This window comes from Anomalospiza imberbis, chromosome 1 (assembly GCF_031753505.1).
Source record: "Anomalospiza imberbis isolate Cuckoo-Finch-1a 21T00152 chromosome 1, ASM3175350v1, whole genome shotgun sequence".
Taxonomy (NCBI): domain Eukaryota; kingdom Metazoa; phylum Chordata; class Aves; order Passeriformes; family Viduidae; genus Anomalospiza; species Anomalospiza imberbis.
The window spans coordinates 11,523,157-11,547,894 of NC_089681.1; the positions used below are offsets into that span (position 1 = coordinate 11,523,157).

Genomic DNA, 24,738 nt, shown 5'->3' on the forward strand with positions numbered 1-24,738 from the left:
GTTTTTACAGGTTATTAATGGCGCGGCTGGTTTCTTCATCAGGCTTTCTGCTTCCAGTAACCTAAAGAGTAAGGATTAGAATCAGACTGCAGGACTTCTGCTGCTCTGTCACACCCAGCTCCACAATGGTGGATTTTCTGGCTGAAAACAATCTCTGTGGTCAGGCAATTCTTCGGATTGTTTCCTGTGGAAATGCCATCATTGCGGAACTTCTGAGACTTTCCGAATTTATTCCTGGTGTTTTCAGGCTAAAGGACAAGGCTGATCAGCAGAAGTATGGAGATATCATATTTGATTTCAGTTATTTCAAGGTAAATCGTTTTGTTGTTAAACTTCTCCTTAAAGCATTGCTGTCCCACATGGGGATGTTTTGGGTTGTGAAACAGCCATTCCTGACTGTTGTGTTTATTACTATTACATCTTCCAAAGTGTTTGATGAGCCATCTGGTCTGTGAATTTTGATAGATACAAATTATATAAAACGTGAGTATTGGATTCTGGGGAGCTAGTAGTAGTAGTAGTAGTAGTGGTAGTAATTCTTGCAGGACAACTAAATTAAACTTCCTCCTGCAGGTTCTGAGCCTGCATGGTTGGTTGTTTCCCTTCAGAGCAGTGCCGTGGGCAGTATGCCCGTCTTTCTTCTGTTAATCTGTAGCTTATTCTTTGCAGCCATGAAAACTGCTTTCTGCTTTCCTGTCTGACAGTGCTGTGATTGTTCTTCTTCTGGACTTGTCACATGCACTGAATAAATAAATAAATAAATAAGTCAAGGAGAAGTGTCCATGGAAAGCCCTTATTTCTCTTTCAGAATTAAGCTTGCAGTACTAAGTTCCCTCTGTCATTTTCCACCATGATTAAGAAGGAACAACAGAGACTATCTAATCTGACTTTATTTGGACTGTACAATACAAGAAATGGTAATAATAAAGCAAGGGAAGCACTTCTGAAATTTAAGTCAATTTCTTTGTAGTAGGAGTTGTAAATTTCAGGCACCTAGAGGCTTGGATACTGAAAATCCAGAGCACAAATGATTTCACAGTTACCTTTAGATCTAAGTGCTGGGTAGAAGTCTTTTTTTTTTTACACAAATTACTTGAAAATTTAAAAGCAGATAGCTGTAATTGGTAAGAAATACAGTAATCCTTAAAGCCACAGAATTTTTGAATATTAAGAAAGTATAAGTGTGCTGGTTTTCATCATTAAAAACAAGTAAATCCATAGAAGTCATACTGTTAAAGCAGAGATTAGAGAATTTGCAGATATTTTTACTGCAAATGCACCCCTTCTGTATTCACGATTCTTAGAATTACTTAATGAGGAGAGATTTGAGTTTTGAAAAGTTGATACTGTTTACTTTGTCCATTTGAACTTCATAGGCAGTTTGGCACCTGCTTTTATCCTTTGTTTTATGTAGATATTTTGCACAGAAAGAGAAGCAGAGGAGTGTTTTTTAAAACTCAAATTGTCAGCTGGGTATTTTCAATTAAATTTTAATAATACTTCAAATTAAACTTTAGCATTATTTTCATTTAGTTGGTGATGCTAAGACTGCATGGTGCTTATAAGAAATATGACAGTGGTAAAGGGTTAGAAAAGTTGTACAATTGCTTTAAGGAAGGCAGGCTCTTCATCCCAACTCTTTTTGCCCCTTGATTGTTAATGACAAAGTTTCTGCATTAATTCAGGAGACAGGTGCTGAGCTAGATGTAGAGTCTGTGGAAAAAATACGTCTAAGATTTTCAAGCAGTTTGAATGCATGAGAAGTACTAAGCTTTGTGAGCTCTCAATGTTATGGTTTCTATCTGAGAAATGAACCAGAAGAAATGTGTAAAGGAAGAAATTCCATCAGGGAGATAGTTAGCACTACAGAAAGCACCCAGTGCCTTCAGATGTGTTGGAGCTTTACTGAAAGCACTGGCTATTCTTTTCCATTGGTTACATTGGATAAATCATATTTCAAGTCATTGCAGATTGTAACAATGCGTAAAACTCATCTTTATGGAATCAATATTTAACCAAAAAATAGGTTAGAAAACTACAGATCCTTGTTTTGGTAAGAAATGGTAGGTCTGGTTTGCACACAGGGGTGGTTGTACATGGTCTGTGTCCTACTGTAGAGAAGTCAAGTAGAGATCAAAGTCAAGTATTTTCTCTAAAGGTGAGTTTCTGTTTTTCAGGGGCCTGAGACATGTGAAGGCAAACTGGAAGCCAAGCCTGAGTTACTGGATTTAGATGAAGAATTTCGTGAAAACAACATTGAAATTTTGACAAGATTTTATTTAGCTTTTCAGAGTGTACATAAATACATTGTAGATTTAAACAGGTATGGTATCTTGAATACATACGGATTTTCAAAGACTAGATTACTGTTTTGTCTTATTGATGAGAAGCTTTTTCCTTAGAGATCCAATATACTCCTTGTTGAAGCATATTCCTGTGCACCAGCAAACCTGGGGTGCTGGAGTGAGCACTTTTACTCCAACAGTTCCCTACCAGGTTAATATATGACTTGAAAACATTTAACCTCTCTACCTCATTTCCTAAATTGTAAATCTGAGTTAGTTTTTCTTTATCTTAGAGATTGTCCAGATTTTTTTTTTAATAAAAGGAGAATCCATATTATTAAGCTTTTTTTTTTGGTCTTGCAAAACAGACTATCAAGTAGTTTGGATTTTTTTTAACTTTCATTGGCATTATTATCTTGAACTTAATTTTTCAGTGAATATGCCATATTCTCAAGCTTGCTACTCTGACATGTAAAAAGCAAAATTAAAGCTTCATTAAATGTTCTAAGAAAAAGTTACTGAGAATCTTAAACATGAAAGTTGGTTTTATTATTGATGTTATGTGAAAAGATTAAATGTTTGATACTACTTATTAAGTAGTGTTACTAGAAAATCCTTTAATAGGAATAAATCTTCTGTTAATTCAGGTGAACATACTCTATTTCTAGCTCTACCTTCCAAATTGCAATTGAGATAAATTTATGGTATTTCCAGGAGGTATACTTAGGTAACTTGAAAATATGACAGTTTTACTACATTATTGCATGGCAGTCTTCCCAGGCTGTATCCACCCATGACAAGATTACGAGGATGAGCTGTAAGCTGCCAGGTATCCTGCAGTGTCTTTCACATACACCATCAGGATATGGAAGGAAACTTTTGCCAACTGGTTTGTGCTAGCTAGGGGTTCCAGTCTCTCATTTGTTAGCAGAGCCTCTCTTCTTTTTGTCTGAAAAACACCATGCATCTTTTACTAGGGAAATGTTCTGATGCATCTTTTGGCTTTCAGAGAAAATGTCACTGATTGAGTTCTAGTTTGAGGGCAAAATAGTCAATGACCAAAGTTTTTGTCATGATTCCTAGATACTTAGATGACCTCAATGAAGGAATTTACATTCAGCAAACATTAGAAACCGTCCTCCTTAATGAAGATGGAAAACAGCTTCTAGTGAGTATTGACTAGTTTTGTAATAGTAGAAGATTAACCCACTCAGTAAGAGCCAAACTAGACAAAAAATTAAGTTTACCAAATGCATGGAAGTGCTGTGACTCACTTCAAGGAGGACAAAGAGCAAAAATCCTCAGCCTGCCATTTTTCATGTTGTGTTGACTACCTTTTTGACATTGGGTTAATTTGCCAATACAATTTTTTCATTACATGTTGCTGCAAAATCATGTTTATGTGATTTTCTTTTTTCATTCTTTCTCTTTTCAAACAGTGTGAAGCCCTGTATTTATATGGAGTCATGCTACTGGTCATTGACCAGAAGATTGAAGGAGAAGTCAGAGAAAGAATGTTGGTTTCCTACTACCGATACAGGTTGTATATATAGGTGTACAGAAGCACTCAAGGTTGAGATGTGTAACCTCCAGTATATTCAGTAACCTAGGCCATTGAATTAAGATAAATGGAAATAGTGACACCTTTTTAATCAGCTGACTTTATACAGATAATTCAGCAGAGCTCTCTGAATATCAGTAGAACTCCTTGCTTTAGCTTTTATCTGTGTTTGCAAGTTCAGCTGCAAAATGAGCAACAGCTTTTTCATTCTGTTACAACAGACATTTGAAGTCCACAAATAAACTTTCAGCTAAAGCTTTTGGGCTGCAAGTGCCAGCTATGAAAGTGTCACAGATTCCCAAATGTGCAAGGAAACTTTCTGAAAAGTCCTGACTGTCTAGATGACAAATGTATTGCAAGTCAGGCTTCTTGTAGTTACAGTGCTTTTCAGGTAAATCAGTTACAAGTTTTACAGGGTAAGTTCTCAGCATCAGGGTATAACAGCTGGGGTCTTAAAGGGTATCAGTGCAAATCCTTCCACACATATAAAATGCTGCTTTAACTATGCTTATGCCTCCCAGTATATAATGAGAGGTTTTCTTTAACTCTGGAATGCAGAAGTAAATTGACAAGGGGAATCCAGAAATGGGGAGAAAGAAAATGAAAATTTAAAAAAGAAGGGAAAAAATGGAACAAATTCTTCTCTGAATATAAAGCTCCTTATTTCTGTTCCTGAGTTTAATTTTCTGTTTGTGCTTTTCTGCTTATCTGGAATTTCAGTATGGACATTCACCAGTGTCCTATAACATGATATTAATGGAATAAACAATCAAAAACCTTCTTTAGACTTTAGTATTTAATAACTTCCTTGTGAGGAGGGTGTGGTTACAAGGGGTGGGAGAAAAGGAAACTGTTAGGTCACATAGCTCATATTTTTGTTCCTCTTTTTTTGTAAAACAGTGCAGCCCGATCCTCTGCTGACTCCAATTTAGATGATATTTGTAAATTGCTTCGAAGCACTGGATACTCGAGCCAACCTGGAGCTAAAAGACCTCCAAACTACCCCGAGAGTTACTTCAACAGGGTTCCTATAAGTGAAACGTTCATTAGCATGGTTATCGGCCGCTTACGGTCAGATGACATTTACAACCAGGTAAGCCACCCTGAGATAAAAGAGGGCTTTAAAGGGGAGCATCAAATTCGTTCTCAGGTTAATTACCCAACCATGAAGTGCAGAAAAAAATAAATGTCAGAGGTTGTAGGGACTCTTGAAGTCAGCTAGTCCAACCTGGCTCAAGCACAGTCCGTTGGAGCCGGTTGCATTCGGCTGCATCCAATTGGATTTTGAATATCTCCAGAGGTACAAACCACAGAACCTCTGGACAATTTGCTGCAGTACTTGGCCAGCCTTGCAGTAAAAAGCACCATTTTTGTTTAATGTCTTATGATTGGACATGTCTTACTTGACTCATTTACAGCATAGTAAAATCTTACTGTAGCCTGTTAAAAGTAGCACACATCTATGCAGTCAACTTCTACACTTTGGAAGTACATCTGGTAAATATGCTGTATGAGTAAGCATGTCCAGCTTACCTAAATAAACTTCTTGCCCTGTAGTATCTGTACACTGCACTCTTTCATGTGTCCCATAATATTTTCAGGTGGTTTATGATGCACTGTATTATGTTTAGCTTTGTTTTGTTACTTTTTCCAGGTTTCAGCATATCCATTACCAGAACACCGCAGCACTGCCCTGGCTACTCAGGCTGCTATGCTCTATGTGATACTGTATTTTGACCCTTCTATTCTTCACACTCAGCAAGCAAAAATGAGAGAGATTGTGGATAAATACTTTCCAGATAATTGGGTAAAAATTAATTCTGTTTTAAAACTGTTCCCTGGATTTAATTTTATAAGAACAATTGAAATTATTGTTACAGTATGTGTTATAGAAATGTAATAGCAACCTAAAACTAGAACAGATTCTTCTCTTTGGAAATTTTACTTTGTTAAAAGTGAAGCAGTCCAATTCAAACACTCTGGATAAGCATGGAAGGCTGTTCTTTGAAAGTGTAATTTATTGTCTTAAATGCTTCAGTCAACTGCACTCTAATACCATCAAGATAAAGTAAGTCCCAGGAAAATGTGTGATGGAAGGCATTTTAGATATCTTCCAGTCCAGCTTTCTCCTCAAAGCGGGGTTGACTTCAAAGCTAAATCAAGCTGCTCAGGCCTTGCCCAGTTAGCTTTATAAATGTCTAAGGTGAAGACTCTGTAGCCTCTGTGGACACCCGTGGCTGTGCTTCATCACTATCGTGGTGAAGAATTTCTTCCTTCTGTACCACTGGAATTACCTTCATTACAGCTTGTGGCTGTTGCTTCTTGTCTTTTCACTGTGCACCTCTGAGATGGGTCTGTCTTAGTCATAACTTCCCTTTAGGTGGCGGAAGACCACAGTGAGATTTCTTTGACATCTTTCTTCCAGCTAAAGCAAACCCTGTTCTTACATACTGCGTCCCCACAGTTGTGTTAGTGGCCTCCTGTTCGCTTCATTCCAGTTTGTGCATGTCTGTCTCAGGAGCCCAATTCTGGACCCATTTGTCTCAATAAGACCCCATGAGAGCTGACTAGAAGGAAAGATTCATTTCCTCCAGTCTGCTGGTTGCAGTCTGGCATAGCCTAGTGTCTGATTATTCTTGTTTGTCATAAGGCTGCATGTCTGATTCATGTTTGGTTTGTCCAGCGGGACACTTAAGTCCTTTTCTGCAGAATTGTGACACGGGCAGCCAGCTGTGTTGTTGCAAGGGTTTGGGTTTGTCCCAAGTACAGAACTTTGTCATTTCTGACCTTCATGTGGTTTCTGCTGGTGAATTCTACCAGCATGTCAAGAATGCTGTAGAGGACAGTCTTGGTCCCCAACAAATCATCCCACACTGATGTTCTTTGAAAACTTGTGTAAGGATTAGCTCTGTGCTGTTGTCCAAATAACATAGAAGCTAAAGCTGCCACTACGTGTGCTTCTATAGACCTTTCCAGGAGTAATTAAAATGGAATTACTACATTTCAGTACTGAGATTTAGGATTTCCATCCAGAATCCCTAGTCTGCAAAAACTGCTGTTGAAATAGGCTGGCATACAAGAATAGAGTCCCTAGGTTGTCTATATCACAGGGAATCAGACTTAACAAAGAAACTGTAAATTAATTTGTGTATCTCTGTTGGCTTCAAGTTGTATTCTTCTGTACCATAAGTGGAGCAGTAAAGCAAGTAGGGAAGAAACTGCAATAGCTGACTATTCCAGTAGACATTAGAATCCCTCTGTTTCTGGAGAACTACAGGCTTATTTTTAGAAATGAGAACGTGACACTGAAAATTTTTGATTATGCCAGCATTTTTATTAACTTGACTTCATAGTACAAATTGATATTTTTAGACAACACCTATCTTCTTGTGGTCAAGTGTGGATAAGTTAGCTGCATTATACAAAATACTCAACTCCTAGGCCGATTTCAAATTTTTCTTAGCAGTTGAAGGGCTAAGTTCCTTTTGAACTTCCTGAAGTTCCTGTTGAGAAACTGTCATCTACAGGAAATAATGAGCTTCACTTCAACAATATGAGAGAGATCTTCATATCAGCAGACCCGGGTTCCATTTGCCTTTCCTTGACACTGCCAGAAGAGCTCAAAGGCTGACAGTGTGATCATGCCTATATGGAGGAATATGGGAGCATCATTGTGACAAAGCTCATATTCCCACAGCTCTGTACATCCTTCACCTATCAGTAAACCAAGTCTTCAATTTTTAATCAATTATCTTACAAATACTTGTTACTTACTCACAATTCTGTATTTTTAATCATTCTTAAACTTGTTCTAGGAGTCTGAAATCAATTTCTCTTTGCTCCTCAAAAATCATACTGTTTAATCATAATTTCTTTCTGTTGTGTCACTGTGAAAGATGCATTACAGTTTAATTTGGTCCTTTGGGCATCCTCACAGTAAGATTAATTTCCCCTCCTGAAAATTTTTTCACCAGTTGCTTTTATCAATCTTCTTTAGAGCATCATGGAAATGAAAAATAAGTTATGAGTTCATGGAGAAAAAAATTGAGTATCATATATAGTGACTGAAAGAACTGTCATCTTGTTTTCAGAACTAAGCTTCTAATTAATTGTGTGCCTTTTGTTTCACAGTCTTCTTGCTTTGCCAAGGTGGTACACCAAAAAGTACTGCTACCAAAAAAGTTCAGTTATCTCTTATTTATACCCACAGCATATCCCTTTCTGTCATACTGCTAGATGCAAACATTGTATTTTTTTCTTAATAATAACATTAACTTCTTATTTTCTGCTTCCAATTTTAGGTCATTAGCATTTACATGGGAATCACTGTCAATCTGGCAGAAGCATGGGAACCCTACAAAGCTGCTAAAACTGCCCTCAACTACACACTGGATCTTTCAAATGTCAAAGAGCAGGTACATAAGCCTGCATTAAGTATTTTTAGCAAGATGCAAGATGTGTGGGCATCTCAAGTATGTGACATCAATAATGCATGAGTCTTTTCTTCCTGCATACAATGTATGTACTATATTGTCTGGCAAACTTAGGGAATAAAAGTAGAAAATTTTCCTTCATCTCTAGGGAAGAAGTTAGCCAAGTACAACTCAATTAATAATAAATGTGGAAGGTGCTCACAGCTGGTCTGTGAGTCAGAAAGGGTTAGTGAAAGAGAGGAGCTGATAAGAGTTGCCTTTTCTCCTGAAAGGAGCTTTACCAAGGCCTTCAGGCTGGAAAGAGGAGAGAGATAGATAAAGGAGGGGCAGGCAGCCTTGCTCCAATGAATATTATGTTGCTTTATTCTGACCAATGAATAAGTATAAACATTGTGAAGGAGTATAAAAAGGCAGCATGCTGTAAAATAAATATAGAGAAGCCTTCTTAAATACAGTGTGTTCTTCAGTTTGTTATGACTGTCTCACAGTGACAAATAAGTATCTCCGTTCTGTGATAGATTTTTGTTGTTGTTCTTTCCCATTAGGCAATAAAATATTAGTACAATTTTTTAGGAATAATTCCTAGAGAGTATATAAGTGGATATATAAAAAGTCTGCATTTTTGAAACATTATGCTTCCTGTGTAGCCTGGACTCTGGAACTACTTTCTGTGGGAACATGTGTGCTGTGTGTGCAGGCTGCTTTCTGACACAGGAAAACTGCTTATCAAAGTCTTCTCTCGGCTCTACGTGTCTGCTTTTAGCATCTGGGTCTCTTTGGGTCATTCCAGAGTTTTATTCCTAAAGGGTTTCACCCTGACCACCTGTGAGAAATGCTTGTGCAACATCTGCTTCTTGTCTTTCTCACTTTACTTTAAGGGCTATATAAATCTTAGACAACAAGTATTGCCTTGCTTTAAAGTTTATCTTGCATCCTTTGTCATGCACTTGTAGTGTATAATATTGCCTAACAGTAATGATAATAATTTTTATAGCACTTTTTTTTAACTGTGTGCCTGCTAAGCTCTCGGGAACATGGTTTATTCCCTTTGAGGCAAGGATTTGATTGATGCAGGCTTTGTGTGTTTCAAGGCCAGCAGATACGCTGCAGTCACCGAGCGAGTGCACACGCAGGTGCAGCAGTTCCTCAAGGAGGGCTGTCTGAGGGAAGAGCTGGTGCTGGACAACATTCCCAAGCTGCTGAATTGTCTGCGAGACTGCAACGTGGCCATCCGCTGGCTGATGCTGCACACTGCAGACACCAGTAAGACGCTGCTGAGCTGTCAGTCCTGCCCCACTGGGGCTTCATTTTGGGCCCTGAGGGAAGTTCAGTTCTGCTGCTGTTGAAGTCAGCAGTTTCTTCTACTGTTTGCAGGAGATTGTTGAGCTGTTGTTTTGCAAATAGTCTTCAAAAGCCTTGTCTGAAACGGCACATGCATTTCCTTAGTTCTTGTGAGCTGAACACAGGTACAAAAATTAGTAGAAGTCATGATCTTGTTGAATAATATTCTGCAGAAAAACATCATTCTAAAAGTTTTACCCAGCTCCAAAAAGAAAGCAGTGGCCAACTTCTTAGTATCTTAGTAACTGACATATTGAAACCAAGGTTTTTGTTCTGTTTAACTGAAATTTAGCTGAAACTGTTGAGTAATGTCTCTCATGTGAGTTTGGGTGTGACCTGTTTAGACAATCCCTTATTTGAATCCTTGGGCTGTCTTTGAGGCTTCTTGATATGCAAGAGGGCTCTGTTACACCTCCATACAATTTTTGTAATGGTTTTAGAAATACTGATCTCTTGCTTCTTGGTCAGATGGACAAAATTCACACTTAGTTTCAGAAGCCTGCAGAAGTTTTAAGAAGGCTGAAGCACCACAGAAACCTTAATTATGTCCTATTCAAAGGAAGAGTTAGTCCATGTAAATGGAAAACAAGTGAGGATTTGCATACCAGAGCAAAATGGTTTTGCCTTCAAGTATTAAAAAAGAATATATTCACAAAGATTGAAAAGTTTGGCCAAATTCTGTGTAACAGTGGGGAAATGTTGTCTTTCTGTTTTCAGCTTGTGATCCAAACAACAAACGTCTCCGCCAGATAAAGGATCAAATTTTAACAGACTCAAGGTACAATTCCAGGATCCTTTTCCAGCTACTTCTGGATACAGCTCAATTTGAATTCATTTTAAAAGAGGTAATGTGCTGCTAACCAGAGTCTTCTAAGATATCTAACCTGAAAAATTCGCTGGGTATTTTTAAAAGTGACAAAAATAAAAAAATCTGCATAGCATTGTTTTATAAAATTCAGTAAGCTTCTGTCACTGTATGTCCATCACACTGTCTGTGTTTATTAATATTTTTAATTTTGTTTTTAATATTCTGGCAAGATCTTGAATTTATGTAGTAATCACTTAGTCGGTTCCATCTGTTTTCAGTATTTTATTTCATCTATAGTGATATGCCTCCTTTCCAGTTTTGTAAACCAGATGCTTTGGGTTTCAGTAGATGTTCAAGCAGATGCTGTCAGAAAAACAAGCGAAATGGGAGAACTATAAAAAAGAGGGATCCGAAAGGATGACTGAGCTTGCTGATGTCTTCTCAGGAGTTAAACCTCTTACTAGAGTGGAGAAAAATGGTAATTATTAAAAATTGTACTGGGTGAAAAAAGTGATTTTGATTTATAATTCTAAAGTGATACCAAAATAACATACATGAGTCTAATAGTAATAATATAAGAACAATTTTCTTGTCCCTCAGCTGCCAAAGAGTTCTCTTTATCTCTTGTCTTGTTCAGGTTTTCAGCACATATTCCATATGTAAGCAATATTTAGGTACCTAATATATAGATTAAAAGCATTTTTCATTCCTTTATTTAGATATAACAGCTAAAAATATAAAGTGTCAGTATACTTCTGTATGTATAATGGAGTTCACATTACCATGTTCTATGTACAAAGGAGTAAGAAGATCATGTCCATTACATTTAGGGATGGTTTACCTCTTCCCTTATTCTTTCCCTGGCTGTAACCTGGATTTCAATTGTATCAGCATTTTTTCAAACCTTCTTTTACTTCTCCTCTACACTGAGTGGTATTCTCCAAGTTCTCTAAGGACCTAAAAGTTGAATCAGTGCTTCTTTCCAAATTCCTTGCACTGTTTTTTGAAGCATTTATTTTTTTCTCTTGAACTGGTGTAAAAAGTAAAGTTTTTTTAATGCCCGTTTATGTTGGTAGCTGTTTTTAATGTTGCATGTGAAGTTTGCCTGAGCATTTGCCACTTTAGAAGTGTACATGTTGAAAGACTAGAAATGTACCAATGAAATAAAAACTAGTAAAAATAATCTCCTATGTGTATAGCTTGTTTGTTTCTTTTGGCTAGCAAGTTTCCTCTATTTTTACTGTCCATCATACATGCAGATATTTAATTAAATTTTTCTTAATTCTTTCATAGAAAATCTCCAGGCTTGGTTCAGAGAAATCTCCAAGCAAATAATGTCTCTGAACTATGATGATTCCACTGCAGCAGGCAGAAAAACCGTGCAGCTAATACAGGCTTTGGAAGAGGTATGGCAAAGACATTTTGAGATAAATGACCTGTTCCTTCTGGAACAACAGCATTTGTTACACATGTACTGACTTCTAATAGCAGAGATACAAAACAGATCTGCAATTTAACAAATGTTTAATTCTATTAGATCTTTGCTGTTACATATATACGGTAAGCAGGAGTTTTGTATGAACCTTCATATTGTAAAATATATTATGAAATGTCATGCTATCTGTAGTGGGGGGGTGTAGGTTTTTTCAAAGAAATTAATTTGGTATTTAACATTATTTGGCAATATTACTCATTTTTAAGAAATTCTGAAAATAAATTAATTTGAAACTTGAAAGGGTGATTTGAAAGGAAAAATAAAAAAAATCTGTATTTTCTTTTTGTGTGTGCTTCTTCTCTTTCCAGGATATAAAAGAGTACTCAGAATGATGTTTCACAGTACACCTCCTTGAATAACTTTGTGAAATTTATTGTTAATACACTCTGTAACAGGCCAGGATTTAAATGTCTTACTGCTGCTAAAATCCAGAAGTAATATGTCAGTTTACTGATTCTGTTTGTATTGCTGTCCTTAAAGATGAATAGAAAACAACAAAAAAAAAAAGTCCTTTTATGGGTTTTGTTTGTTTGTTTTTTAAATATAGGTCCAAGAGTTTCACCAGCTAGAAAGTAACCTGCAAGTTTGCCAGTTTCTGGCTGATACCCGCAAATTCCTCCATCAGATGATCCGAACTATCAACATTAAAGAAGAGGTCTTGATCACCATGCAGATAGTTGGTGATCTTTCTTATGCTTGGCAATTAATTGACAGGTATGTTAGCAGGACCTTTTTCTTCCAGTCAGTAACCATTTGTAAAACTTGTGGGAAATAACATGCATAAATGTTCTTAAGACCATAAACATTTCCATTTAAAAACAGTCTTGAAGCATTGTTCTGTGAATTGTTGAGTATACTGAATTATAATCAACTTGAATAGGAATTAACATCCATCCTTCTCAGGTTGTTAACAGCAGGTTAAGTGATAGTGTAACTTTTTACTGTCTGTCCTGTTCTAACTCTAACAGCTTTGTTCACCTCCTGTCTCCATCCTTTAGTCTTATTAAGTGTTCTCCAAATTACTGGAGTTCATTTTTCAACCAAAAACAAACCAGGAACGACTAATGCTCAAGAATTCTGTTTCCATGGTGGGATTTTGCTGAGCTGCTACTTCATTGCCATGACTGTTCACACACCCTGATGCCTTGTCTTTTGTCCCACCTCCCCTTTTTCATATAGGGTTTTTCTAACCAGTATCTCTTCAGACCTAAATCCTCCTTTAGTGAAGTTTGTTAGTGATCTCCTGTGCCATTTACACACTTCACCGGTACTGTTGACATACAATTAAACAGTTGAAAATAACAGTTCCATGGGAAGAAGCTGATTGGTTTTGTTTGTTTCCTACTCCAGCTTTACATCTATTATGCAAGACAGCATAAGAGTCAGTCCATCTATGGTAACTAAACTCAGAGCCACTTTCCTAAAGGTAAGTATGAACAACACTGAATGTATTGCACACTGCAGGTCAGTTAAAGCAGTTTGTTTAAAAGGCCTTAAGCTCTGAAATCAGTTAAGACTTCCTTTTACCAGCATCTTCTATGTCTAGTTTTTTTTAGATAGTATTGAATTAACTCAAGGTTAGTTTTAAGGAAAATAAAACCAAATTAAGCATGTTTTTATAATGCAACAATTATGTTCCTGCTGTAAAGCAAATAAGTGTTGTGGTCCAGCCTCTACTCATTACAGCTGTTTTCTGGAGGCATTGGTGCACAGATGGGATCTTCTGCATATGGATCAGAACAGACTGAAGGAATATAAAAAGTTATGTTCTCTGTTCCCTTTGTCTGTCAATGGAGCTCTGGCAACAGATGAAAATATCCTCTGTAGAAATAAGAATGGGGATTAGCGTGAATGAGAATATAAAATTACAACTGAAATGTCCCATGCAGCTGTTAAGATTTTAACAATCTTAGGGAAGGTAGCCTTATGGGCTGTTGGACTTTTAACAATTTTTTTTTTTCTCTTGGAAAGCCTGGTATAACACTGCTCCTTAGGAAGAATCCTAGTGCTTTAGGTCATAGGATAAGAGCCTGAGCAAGAGAATTCAGAAAAACAAAGGTGAAGTTAAAATGTTTCCTTTATTTCTAGCTTGCTTCTGCTCTTGATTTGCCACTTCTCCGTATCAATCAAGCGAACAGTCCTGACCTTCTCAGTGTGTCCCAGTATTACTCTGGCGAGTTGGTTTCCTATGTGAGAAAGGTGGGTGCTGATAAGGCATAATTGCCTTGTTCTCTAATTATTTTTTCTTAATTGAGAATTATTTTCTTAATGAGAATATACTGACTCTGGGTGTTTCTTCTCCGATTTACAAAGGTTCTACAGATAATTCCAGAAAGCATGTTTACCTCTCTTCTCAAAATCATAAAGCTTCAGACACACGATATTATTGAAGTGCCTACTCGCCTTGATAAGGACAAGCTACGAGATTACGCTCAGCTGGGACCACGATATGAGGTGCAGTTAAAACAGGGAATTCTGAAAAAGCAAACCTTATGGGTGGCCAGTTTTAACCTAAGTTTAAATCTGTACAGCTCCATAGAGTTACAGTTTAACAGTGAAGGCAGATTTGTTGACTTAAAGTTAAAACTGACGGGTGTTATTGTGAGCATACCTTAGGTTTCACAAGGACAGTAACTTTTGCACTTCTGTTTGCAGAAGTTTAAACTTTTGATCTTGTAGAGGAGGAGAGAAATAAAAACTAAATAAATGTATAAATGAGCATAAGTATATTTTTATTTATTGGAGAGGATGGAACCCTGAAAACCTGAGTCTGAAATGCATCCCTCCACATTTGGCATTCTTGTTCCAAGAAGAGGAGGTCAAAGACTGAATAAGCCAGCAGGGTTAAGCTTTTTGCAGTTCTCAAATGAGGAGAGGATGGAGGCACGTTGATTGACCAGATAAAGCTGCTGTTGCTCATTTTGTCTCTTATTTTTCTTCTGCATTGTAACCAGTCTGGAAGAGTGAGCAAACATTAAAATTATGTGGTTTTATTTTCAGTAGAGGAAGATGCAACACAAAAACCTGAGTAGATCAGTCTTTCCCCCAGAGAATCTAATAATCAGTTAAGATGCCAGCTTTTCCCTGAAGATTTTGCCAAAGTGCTCACTTGTTAGGTGTTTTCTCCAAACAAGCTGTGATCTCTCATTAAGCTGATGCTCAGTCCTGAACATTAGGTTTATATTCCTGCACGAGACTGTTTAAAGTGAGTCTGGCTTGTATGTGGGTCGGAGTGAAGGAGAAGGCCGTGTTCAGTAATGTTTTATATTGAGGCGGTAAAAGGAAAACAGCTTATACTAAAGCTTTTCACTTACAATTTCTGCTGTATTGTAGATCTGAATGTGTCTTCTTTATTCTGTATTCTGAAAGGCAAAAGACTGGCTTGTCTGAACTCTGAGCATAAGGATAATAATAACTGTAAATAATTGTAAAACTTCAAGTGAATGTGCTACTGTATCAGATCAGTGGAAATACTGAAGTGGACTCACGGTGGCAGCAGGCTTTATTATAGAACAGCTGCTGTGAGCTGTGTTCCCAGCCTGCTCAAAGGTACCAGCTGAGAGTTTTGTCCATAATATTTCTGGGCACAAGATATGGCTGGTCTTCCCTTCCATAATCCCTCTGAAGTCTCTGAGAGGTACCTGTTCGTTCCTACTGCTAATACACTTTTATTTATCTGACTAAAAGAAAGGTAATTATCTAAGTAAGTCTAGAACAAGATGTAAAGTTGAAAGTATATCAGTGCAAATTATTTAAATCTAAAATAGGAAACTACCACTGGGAAACATGGATTTTTTGTAGAGTAATTATTTACATCTATTGAATCACTTCAATGAGTTTTTTTCTGTTACAGGTTGCCAAGCTAACCCATGCAATTTCAATCTTCACTGAAGGTATCCTCATGATGAAAACTACTTTAGTTGGTATCATCAAGGTAATGATCCATTATTTCAATAGGAAAAGGTTGTTTGGTGACTATTAGTACTTCAGCACAGATTTCAGCACAATATATGAGACCTCAAGGAAAAATTAAAAGACAAGAAAATACAAGTTTGCATGCAAATTTTCAAACGGCGATGCCTAAATTGGCAGCCAGATAAGAACTATGCTTTTTTCAGGTTCCTAGGAACCCACAGTCCCCATTGTTAATAGATTCATCCACTGTACTTGGTGATCATTGGAGGTTTTTCCTGCTGGAGAGCTTTTCAGAAGAGCTGTTTCTTCCATTGTTATAATCTGTCCTGCAGTTTTACATTAAGGCTACATTGATACCTCTTTGAGAACTAGAAGCAAGTATTCTTGAAGAAACAAACACTTCTTAATGCATACTGGCTTCTTAGAATTGTACAACATTCTCAGTGGATCATTAACAAAATTTGAATATGGGAACTACAAACCATTGCCATTCAATTTAAAGAAATCATTTATTCTCTAGGAGAAGAATGTTCATTTTTTATTCTTTGAACAAGCTCTGGTGGTTAAGTGCATCTGTTAACAGTGCTTTCCTGTTTATCAGAAGTAGTCAATATCTTCCTTGGTACAAAATAAATTTTTTTTTTATACCTTTCTGACTTTAAAGGAAAAGTGTTTCTTCTACTTAGGTGGACCCAAAACAGTTACTGGAGGATGGAATAAGGAAGGAGCTGGTAAAACGGGTGGCCCTGGCTCTTCACAGGGGCCTCATCTTTAATCCTAGAGCTAAGGTTGGTTTTAATTTTTATGTATCTTGGGTGTGCAGGGACCTCTTTTATTATATTATCTTCTAAAAAGTAATTTATGCTTTTATATGCAGATTTCCTTTTTGTAAAAAAAGTTTTGGACTACTGAAGATTATTTGGAATTCTTTATTTGATGTTCAAATGAGTTTATAAACTGCCAAGTGTACATAGAATTAAAAAATATATTTTTATTCTATTCCAAAGAGTCCTTTCAGTTCTGAATTCACAGTACTGCCTTTGTCTGTGATGGTTGACAGGTCACTTGAGCCAAGTAAGCATAGATAGGCAATGATAAAATAAGAAGTGACTCCTTGTTTTGATCCTGTCCAGATGGTTGAATCTCCCAGATCAATCAATAGCACCACTGAATGCAAAAATAAATACGAAAAGTGCGAGGAAAAAATATTTAGTAAGAATTAATTCAGATATCAAACTGTGATAAATTTCTCAGTGCTTTTCAGATCTGGCTGGACCATAGTGAAATGCCCTAGAGGTTGTTCTCTAAGGGTATTTAGAAGCCTTTAACATTTTCCTGTTCACAGTTCTGGTTTTATCTTTTTCTTGTTGTCTGTCTCCAGCCAAGCGAACTCATGCCCAAACTGAAAGAAATGGCAGCTACAATGGATGGGTTCCATCGATCATTTGAATATATCCAGGATTATGTCAACATATATGGTTTAAAAATTTGGCAAGAGGAAGTGTCTCGTATTATTAACTACAACGTGGAACAGGAGTGCAATAACTTCTTAAGAACAAAGGTGCTACTCAAACCCCAAAACAACAAAAAAGTTGATAAATGTCTTTAGAGTTGGCTGTTAGAGCCTGTGACTGATGGCATGTGTACCCATTGTTTATAGCATTGCAACTTTAACCGAATGTGCTGCCTACTGTGTAAAACATCTGTCCTCAGCTTATTCTGATACGTTTCAGCATCCTCCCTGCATTATTTGTACATAAGAGGAAAGTACCCAAACTGGAATATTTAAATATATTTTTGTAATAAGATTGATTTTTCTCTTAGCTTTATTCTGTTTTTGTAGTGTTCTGCTATGCGTAATTTACAATATTGTGTTACGATGTGATCCTTTTAAATGCAACAAAAGGAAAATTTCTAAGCAAATTAAAAAGGTGCAATGGGAACACTGCAAATTACTGTCAAACTTATTTTTCAGATTCAAGACTGGCAAAGTATATACCAGTCTACTCATATTCCTATACCAAAATTCACACCTGTGGATGAATCCGTAACATTTATTGGTCGTCTTTGCAGAGAAATCCTGAGGATCACAGACCCAAAGTAAGTACTTTGTGTCACCATGCATTGGATAGCTCCACTTCTACCATATACAAACCAAAATACAAGAGAGAATTTTTTCTTAGCTGTCATAGCTTTATCTAAAACCAGATTTACCCAGTCCATTCTGTACATTTTAAATATAAGTATAGAAAAGTGGTGATTTTAGTCTAAGAAGGAAAACAGTGTGTTAAACAACTGGAGGAGAGAGAAATCAGGGACAGGTGACAGAACCCTGGTGGAGAGAGGAATAGCTATACATCACCGGAGATACTTGGACAGTCTTTCTCATCTGTCTAAGAAAGGTAATTCATTACTGAGAGTATCACAGGAACTGTCTGCAACTTTTTCTGAAGTTGTTTGCTGATTTTTTCCCTCAGAATCACGTGTTACATTGACCAGATGAATACCTGGTATGATATCAAAACCCATCAGGAAGTAACCAATAGTCGTCTCTTCTCAGAGATCCAAGATACTTTGGGTACCTTTGGTCTCAATGGCTTAGACAGGCTGCTGTGTTTCATGATTGTAAAGGAGCTGCAGGTAATTTTTGAACGTCAGTTTCTCAAGGCCACAATGCTTCATTGTTTAATAAGGATTTTTTTTAATCTGTTAATTACTGAAATGGTAAAGTTATGTAAAAGCATTTGAAAAATGGTTGTTCAACCCCAAAAGTGAGAATGTCAGTTACAGATGGAAGTTGGTGCTCTTAAGTAAATGGTGCTGTGTAACTCCAGGTGGTGTGGGGATGCTTTCTGAAGGTGTACACTGTGTGTGTACTTAAAAGTTGATTTCAGGTCATCTTCAGTTTTTCTGTTAGATATCAACAGATTGTTTGGGTCTACCATGATACATCAGGTGTCAATTCTATGAAATTACTGTTTCCCTAGTACCTGTTATGTGAAACCAACTTTTTTGTTTCCTGAGAAGAATCTAGTTCTAGCCTGCTTAGAGATTTTAAGGGAAATAACTATCAACAAACACAGTTCTTCCTGAAAATTTGAATTACTACTTGTCCATAATGGATATTTGATACTGACAAGGGGGATACTTAATGTTGTAACATTGATTAACATAACTCCAAAAAGCAAAAATTGTAACTACAGAATTCCTCAACTCTTCATCTATGGAAATAGTCTTTCCCTGCTGTTAAAAAATGTGGCTCCAGTGCCATCAAGATTGATCATAGAGTGCATGTGTGATGATTTTATTACTTATTTCTTTCTTTTGTTTAGAATTTCCTCAGTATGTTTCAGAAAAATATATTGCGTGACAGGTCAGTACAAGATACCTTAAAAGCACTTATGAGTGCTGTCAGCCCCCTCAGAGGAATCATAGGTAAGTGCTTACTGGTTGAGATGGAAGAAAGCAATTGTCTTTGTACAATTGCATTTCTTTCTCTTCTTACTTGTTCTTTTTTTAATGCCTCGCCCTTCTTCTTTTCTCAGCAAACTCAAACAAGGTTTATTCCGCAGCAATTGCAAAAACACAGAAGATCTGGACAGCTTATTTAGACTCCATAATGAAGGTAGGTTCATTTAACTTACTGTTAGTGAAAATTCACTCGAGGCTCTTTGGTTATATTGGCCCCTCCATTCAGGAGAGACATGGAGGTCCTGGAGCATGTCCAGAAAAGGGCAACAGAGCTCATGAAGGTCTAGAGGGTAAGTCCTGTGAGGAGCAGCTGAGGGAGCTGGGGGTGTTAAGCCTGGAGAAAAGGAGGCTCAGGGGGTACCTTTCAACTCTCTACAACTCTCTGAAAGGAGGCTGTAGCCAGAGGGGAGTTGGCCTCTTCTCCCAGCTAACAGTGACAGGACAAGAGGACATGGCCTAAAACTGCACCAGGGGAGGTTCAGGTTGGACATCAGGAGGAATTTCTTCATAAAAAAGGTTGTTAAACATTGAAACAGGCTGCCAGGGAAGTGTGGAGTCACTGTCAGGTGTTTAAGGACAGACTGGATGTGGTGCTCAGTGCCAGGGTTTAGTTCACAAGGTAGTGTTTGGTCATAGGTTGGACTCAATTATTTCAGGGGTCTCTTCCAATCTTAATTATTCTGTGATATTTTAATCTGCTTATTTTACTATATTGTATTATATTGACTTGGAATTATGTAGCATCATAAGGGAAGCAGGCCCAGGTTTGCAAGAGCTCCTGAGCTTCGTTTGCATGGGTACCTCACACTCCACAAAGTGCTTAACACTGAGATTCATAAGAAATTGTTCACCAAAACCAGAGTCTGGCACTAGAGATCTGACCTGGGCAGACTAACTTAGTGTTCAGTGTCAGGAACTCTTTGAGATTCCTCGCAGTGCCTTGTGACCATGATATGCCCAAGGATAAAGTTTGGTGTTGCACCCTGGGTTTTGGAGCAGTAGCATTTCCCAGACTTGCCTTGCCACAGAAGGCATGTGCTGAAGATCTAAACAAGCTGTCCCACTATCTTGGCTCTTTATCTTGTCTCTGTAATGATACATTGGGACCAGTATTTCTCAGAGTGCTGTGGGTGGTTATGTTGCTGGAGTGAAGAGGAAAGGCCATGGAAGGAGAAGGTTGACTGCAATGAGCCTCTGATGTTTTCTTCTCCTGCTGTGCTGACCCTAAGATTTACAGAGAGGTGGGAAACAGAGTACAGGCATTTTCACTGACCAATGGAAAGCAAGGCGTTTTATACCTGTTACCTGTTAAAAGGCCAGTTATATATAACTGGCATTTTATACCTGTTACCTTTTTTGTGCCCTTTTCCCTTGGCCTGTACCTGTAACCAGGAACTGTGTGTAAACTTCAAGCACTGTGACTACATCTCTGCTCTGAGTGCACTGTGCAGCTGGGGTCAGTCCTTGGCTCCACTCTTCCTTCATTGCATTCAGTATAACACACCACCCTTTTTGTGTTTGTGTCAACAGGTTGGTCAGATGCAGATTTTAAGACGACAGATTACCAATGAATTAAATTATTCCTGCAGGTTTGACTCCAAGCATTTGGCTGCTGCTTTGGAAAATCTCAATAAGTAAGAAGCAAAATATTCTGAAGAGCTGCGTGTATCATTGTGATGTAATTGTTCATCTCAGCAATCCTTAAAATCTAAAATTATAAAAATCAAAAATTACAAAATCTAAAATCTACAGCAAAATGTGGAATGTGATTTGTGTGTAGATTTTTGTTGATCAGTATTTAACTTTTAACCCAGCAAAAACATTATAGATAAGTACTTGGCAAGTAATTAGTTTAAACATGCAGTTTCTTATAGCATTTCTTTGTACCTGGTTCTGAAATCATATTTAGATGAGAAAAAGGAACAGAATATGTGTGATGCTGATTTTGAATCAAATCTGATGTTTGTAAAAAGATACTCCAGAAAAGATGTTTTACTCTTGATTGTGGCCATGTAGAGGTTTTTGTATCTTCGAAATTGTTATATTAGTATGACATGTGGCATCAGGTAGTGTTTATTCAGGGATATATTTTTTTAATTATTTAATATAATCTATTTTCCTTTTAGAGCAATACTGGCTGATATTGAAGCACATTACCAGAACCCATTACTGCCTTATCCTAAAGAAGACAACACTCTTTTATATGAAATCACAGCTTATCTAGAAGCTGCTGGCATTCACAATCCATTAAATAAGGTCAGGCATACAATCTGGTGTATGGTGCAGTTTGCTTTTTTCTATTTTCTCCTTAGCTGAGAAAAAAAATAATTTGTGGAAGACCTGTACTACTCTTTTTTTTTCCCTCAGATCTACATAACAACAAAACGTCTGCCGTATTTTCCCACCGTCAACTTCCTATTCCTCATTTCCCAGTTTCCCAAACTTCAGTACAACAGAAATTTAGGTAATGTGTAAGTTGTTATTTGTCTAAATCTAATTAAAACCTATGTGAAATTATCTGTAGAGAAGATAGTAAAATTACCTGCATAGAAAATACACAGTTCCTGACTTTATCAGTTCGGTTCAGACAGTTTTGTTATACTGTTTAAGCCAAATACAATAGGGTAGGAAACAGAATCCAGACTCCTGGGTTTCTCATTCTATCCTATGCCTCAGTTAATATCATGAAGCCATTCGCCATGGAAGACATGCAGTTGTTACATTAGTTTTGGACATTTTTGTGTGGGCAAGCAGAAGGGGAGACAGCACAAAAACCATGAGGAGTACATTACAAAAGTTATCCTGTGCTATAAGAATATGTTCTGGTTTATAAACATGTATTGTTTTGGGTTTTTTATGTGCAGGAGTGGTGTGCAAGCGGCCAGCTGACCAAATTGACTGGCTTCCTTTGGTTCTGGGGCTCCTTACCCTGTTGAAACAGTTTCACTCCAGATACACAGAACAATTTTTGGCTCTGATTGGTCAGTTTATTCGTTCAACGATGGAGCAGTGCACAAGGTATCCATGTTTTACTTTTTACCCAAGTATCACCTCTGTGAAGACTTCAGCAGTGAAAAAGCACTGTTTTCTCAGTATTTTTGTTCTAGCAGAGGATAGTTGGCATTTGCAGTCTTTCGGTACTTGAAGGGATCTTATAAAAAAGGTGGAGTGAGTCTTTTTACGTGGGCAGACAGGGACAGGAAAAGGGAGAATGATTTAAAAGAGGGGGAACACTGAAATTAATGTTAGGAGGAGATTCTTTCCCATGAGGGTAGTGAGGCACTGGAACAGGTTTTACAGAGAAATTGTGGATGCTCCGTGCGGAGGTGTTCAAGGCCAGGTTGGATGGGACCCTGAGAAGACTGGTCCTGTGGAAATTGTCCCTGCCCATGGCAGGGCTGTTGTAACTCCATGATCTTTAAGGTTCCTTCCAGCCCAAGCCATTCCATGATTGTGTTAGACAATAACAACAATATATTTTACTAAACAGAAGATTAAAACACTGTTTCTATTTGTAATGGAATCACATGACAGCTAGTGGAAATGGTGTTATTTGAAAACTAGCATTTTCAGGTAATTTAATCCAAGTAACTGGTTAATTAGTAAGAGTGTGATCTCCGTGGTGGTTTAATTTTAGCCAGAAGATTCCAGAAATGCCTGCTGATGTAGTGGGTGCCCTCATGTTCCTGGAAGATTACATTCGGTACACCAAGTTACCAAGAAAGGTAAGAAAGAATTCCATGTTTCTAAATATGCCCCTAAACAACCCCAACCATTTTCCCTGGAAAAAGGAGCTGGGGAATATGTGCTCCTACTCCGCTTTAGCCAATGAAGGGATCTGGTCAGGGAGACACTGCTCATACCTTCCATTTGTACTACAAATGAGCCAACATAACAAATAACAGATCAGGGTCCTGCTGATGCAGAAGCAGCCCTGGTTTGTAGATTTCAGTCCCATTACTACAGCAATAAATAGATGAATACTGATAAATAAAGGATTTCACCTTTGTGCTAATTTCAAACAATTCTGTTAAATTTAATATTCAGTGTATAATGCTGGGGGCTGTTGGGAAGGAAAGAAATAAAATAGAAGTTCCAAGATATTTCCAAGTAATACTAAACTTAGCAGTATTCTAAACACAGGGCAAAAAGCTAATTAGAAAGTCCAAATTTTGGTGAAACACTGTATCCAGTCCTTCCTTCACTTCCTGACATAGCCTGATTTCCTGGGCAGCTTCTTTGCCTCACATGCAAGGGAAATGCTAAAAATCTACTTGTAGAGAGACTTTGTTTCATGTTTAAATGCAACTTAACTACATTTGAAGATTATATATTATTTATACATAGTATTAAAAATAAGTCATAATCCTGACTGCTTTGTATAGCCTGTACCTCCGTGGTTCTTGAATAAGCATTCAATAGCCATTTCCCAGCTAATATTCACAGTGAAGAGAGTGAGATTCTTCCAGTCTCCTCCTCCCAGCCCACAGTTCTGTGTCAGTCCTGCAGCTGTAGCTGATGCTGTGTGGAGCACAGCAGAGAGGACAGCAGCATTCCTACTCTGTACCTGTGCTCCTGGCATCTCCTCAGAGCCCTGGCTGTGCTGTTCCTTCCTTGCTTTGTGCACATCTGGGAGCACATCCTGATGCCAGGCTGGCTCAGGTCAGTAGTATGTGTGCTCGGTCATAGATCAGACATGCCTGTTAATGGATGAATGCACAACAGATGGATAATGCAAATGCCTGACTGTGCCTTCCTGTGTCCCTCAGGTTGTTGAAGCACACGTGCCAAGCTTCATCTTTGATGAATTCAGAACTGTTCTATGAATATGGAGAAGGACCAAGGCTTATCTCCAAACCTGAAATGAGGAGTTGGGGCTGAGGATGAGGCAAGTACAGCTGTTCAGAACTGTGTCTTTTCTTTGCTTCAAGGCAGTGGCTACAGCTCACTCTGTGAAATGTAACCATCAGCACTAGTCTGTATAACCCTTGTTTAAATCTTGGCATGATACACAGCTTGTATCTCCTCTAAACAGTGTACATTTTGTACTGCACATTATAAATGCTGCATGTAATTGTTTATGTATAAATCATTTAGGTTTTTTGTTCTGAAGAACTATCTGTGAAAGTTTGACTTTTGTATCAGAAATGAACAATGAAATTGGAAATAAAGGTGTTCGATAGTTTGCCAGGATTGATGATTCCAAATACAATTTTATTTTTAAAAGAACCAGGAGTGAGAATGCATATACAGTGTAAAGAGGTTTGATGTCTGTCTGTGTGCTACAAACATTTAGTGTAATTCTATAGAGGACATAATTAAATATTTACAACTGAAAAGTCCTGTTAGGCTAATTAAAGGCACAAATATTAGTGTAACTGTAACATTTCTATTGTTGGGAACAAGATGCTTAGTCACATAATTTTCAC

At 37.6% G+C, this 24,738-nt stretch overlaps 1 protein-coding gene across 1 annotated transcript; it reads left to right on the forward strand.

Annotated features, from left to right (window-relative positions):
• Window positions 1-10: 10 nt before the first annotated feature.
• On the forward strand, window positions 11-24,502 carry WASHC5 (WASH complex subunit 5). The gene is made up of 28 exons (XM_068181262.1): window positions 11-311; window positions 2,178-2,323; window positions 3,369-3,453; window positions 3,725-3,825; window positions 4,747-4,939; window positions 5,501-5,653; window positions 8,148-8,261; window positions 9,371-9,542; window positions 10,338-10,465; window positions 10,777-10,906; window positions 11,722-11,834; window positions 12,471-12,637; window positions 13,274-13,349; window positions 14,012-14,122; window positions 14,237-14,377; window positions 15,777-15,857; window positions 16,525-16,626; window positions 17,220-17,399; window positions 17,814-17,938; window positions 18,316-18,478; window positions 19,171-19,273; window positions 19,384-19,463; window positions 20,840-20,943; window positions 21,436-21,565; window positions 21,677-21,773; window positions 22,174-22,327; window positions 22,947-23,034; window positions 24,079-24,502. Exons 1-28 carry the CDS (start codon window positions 126-128, stop codon window positions 24,133-24,135), a joined length of 3,480 nt encoding a protein of 1,159 aa, XP_068037363.1. The 5' UTR covers window positions 11-125; the 3' UTR covers window positions 24,136-24,502.
• Window positions 24,503-24,738: the final 236 nt, after the last annotated feature.

Excerpts from the sequence above, each read along its gene's own strand:
- WASHC5 (XM_068181262.1), top strand. The coding sequence starts at position 126 with ATGGTGGATTTTCTGGCTGAAAACAATCTCTGTGGTCAGGCAATTCTT. Across the intron at positions 10,907-11,721 it reads TACTAGAGTGGAGAAAAATG|AAAATCTCCAGGCTTGGTTC; the intron begins GTAATTATTAAA and ends ATTCTTTCATAG. Across the intron at positions 17,400-17,813 it reads ATAACTTCTTAAGAACAAAG|ATTCAAGACTGGCAAAGTAT; the intron begins GTGCTACTCAAA and ends CTTATTTTTCAG.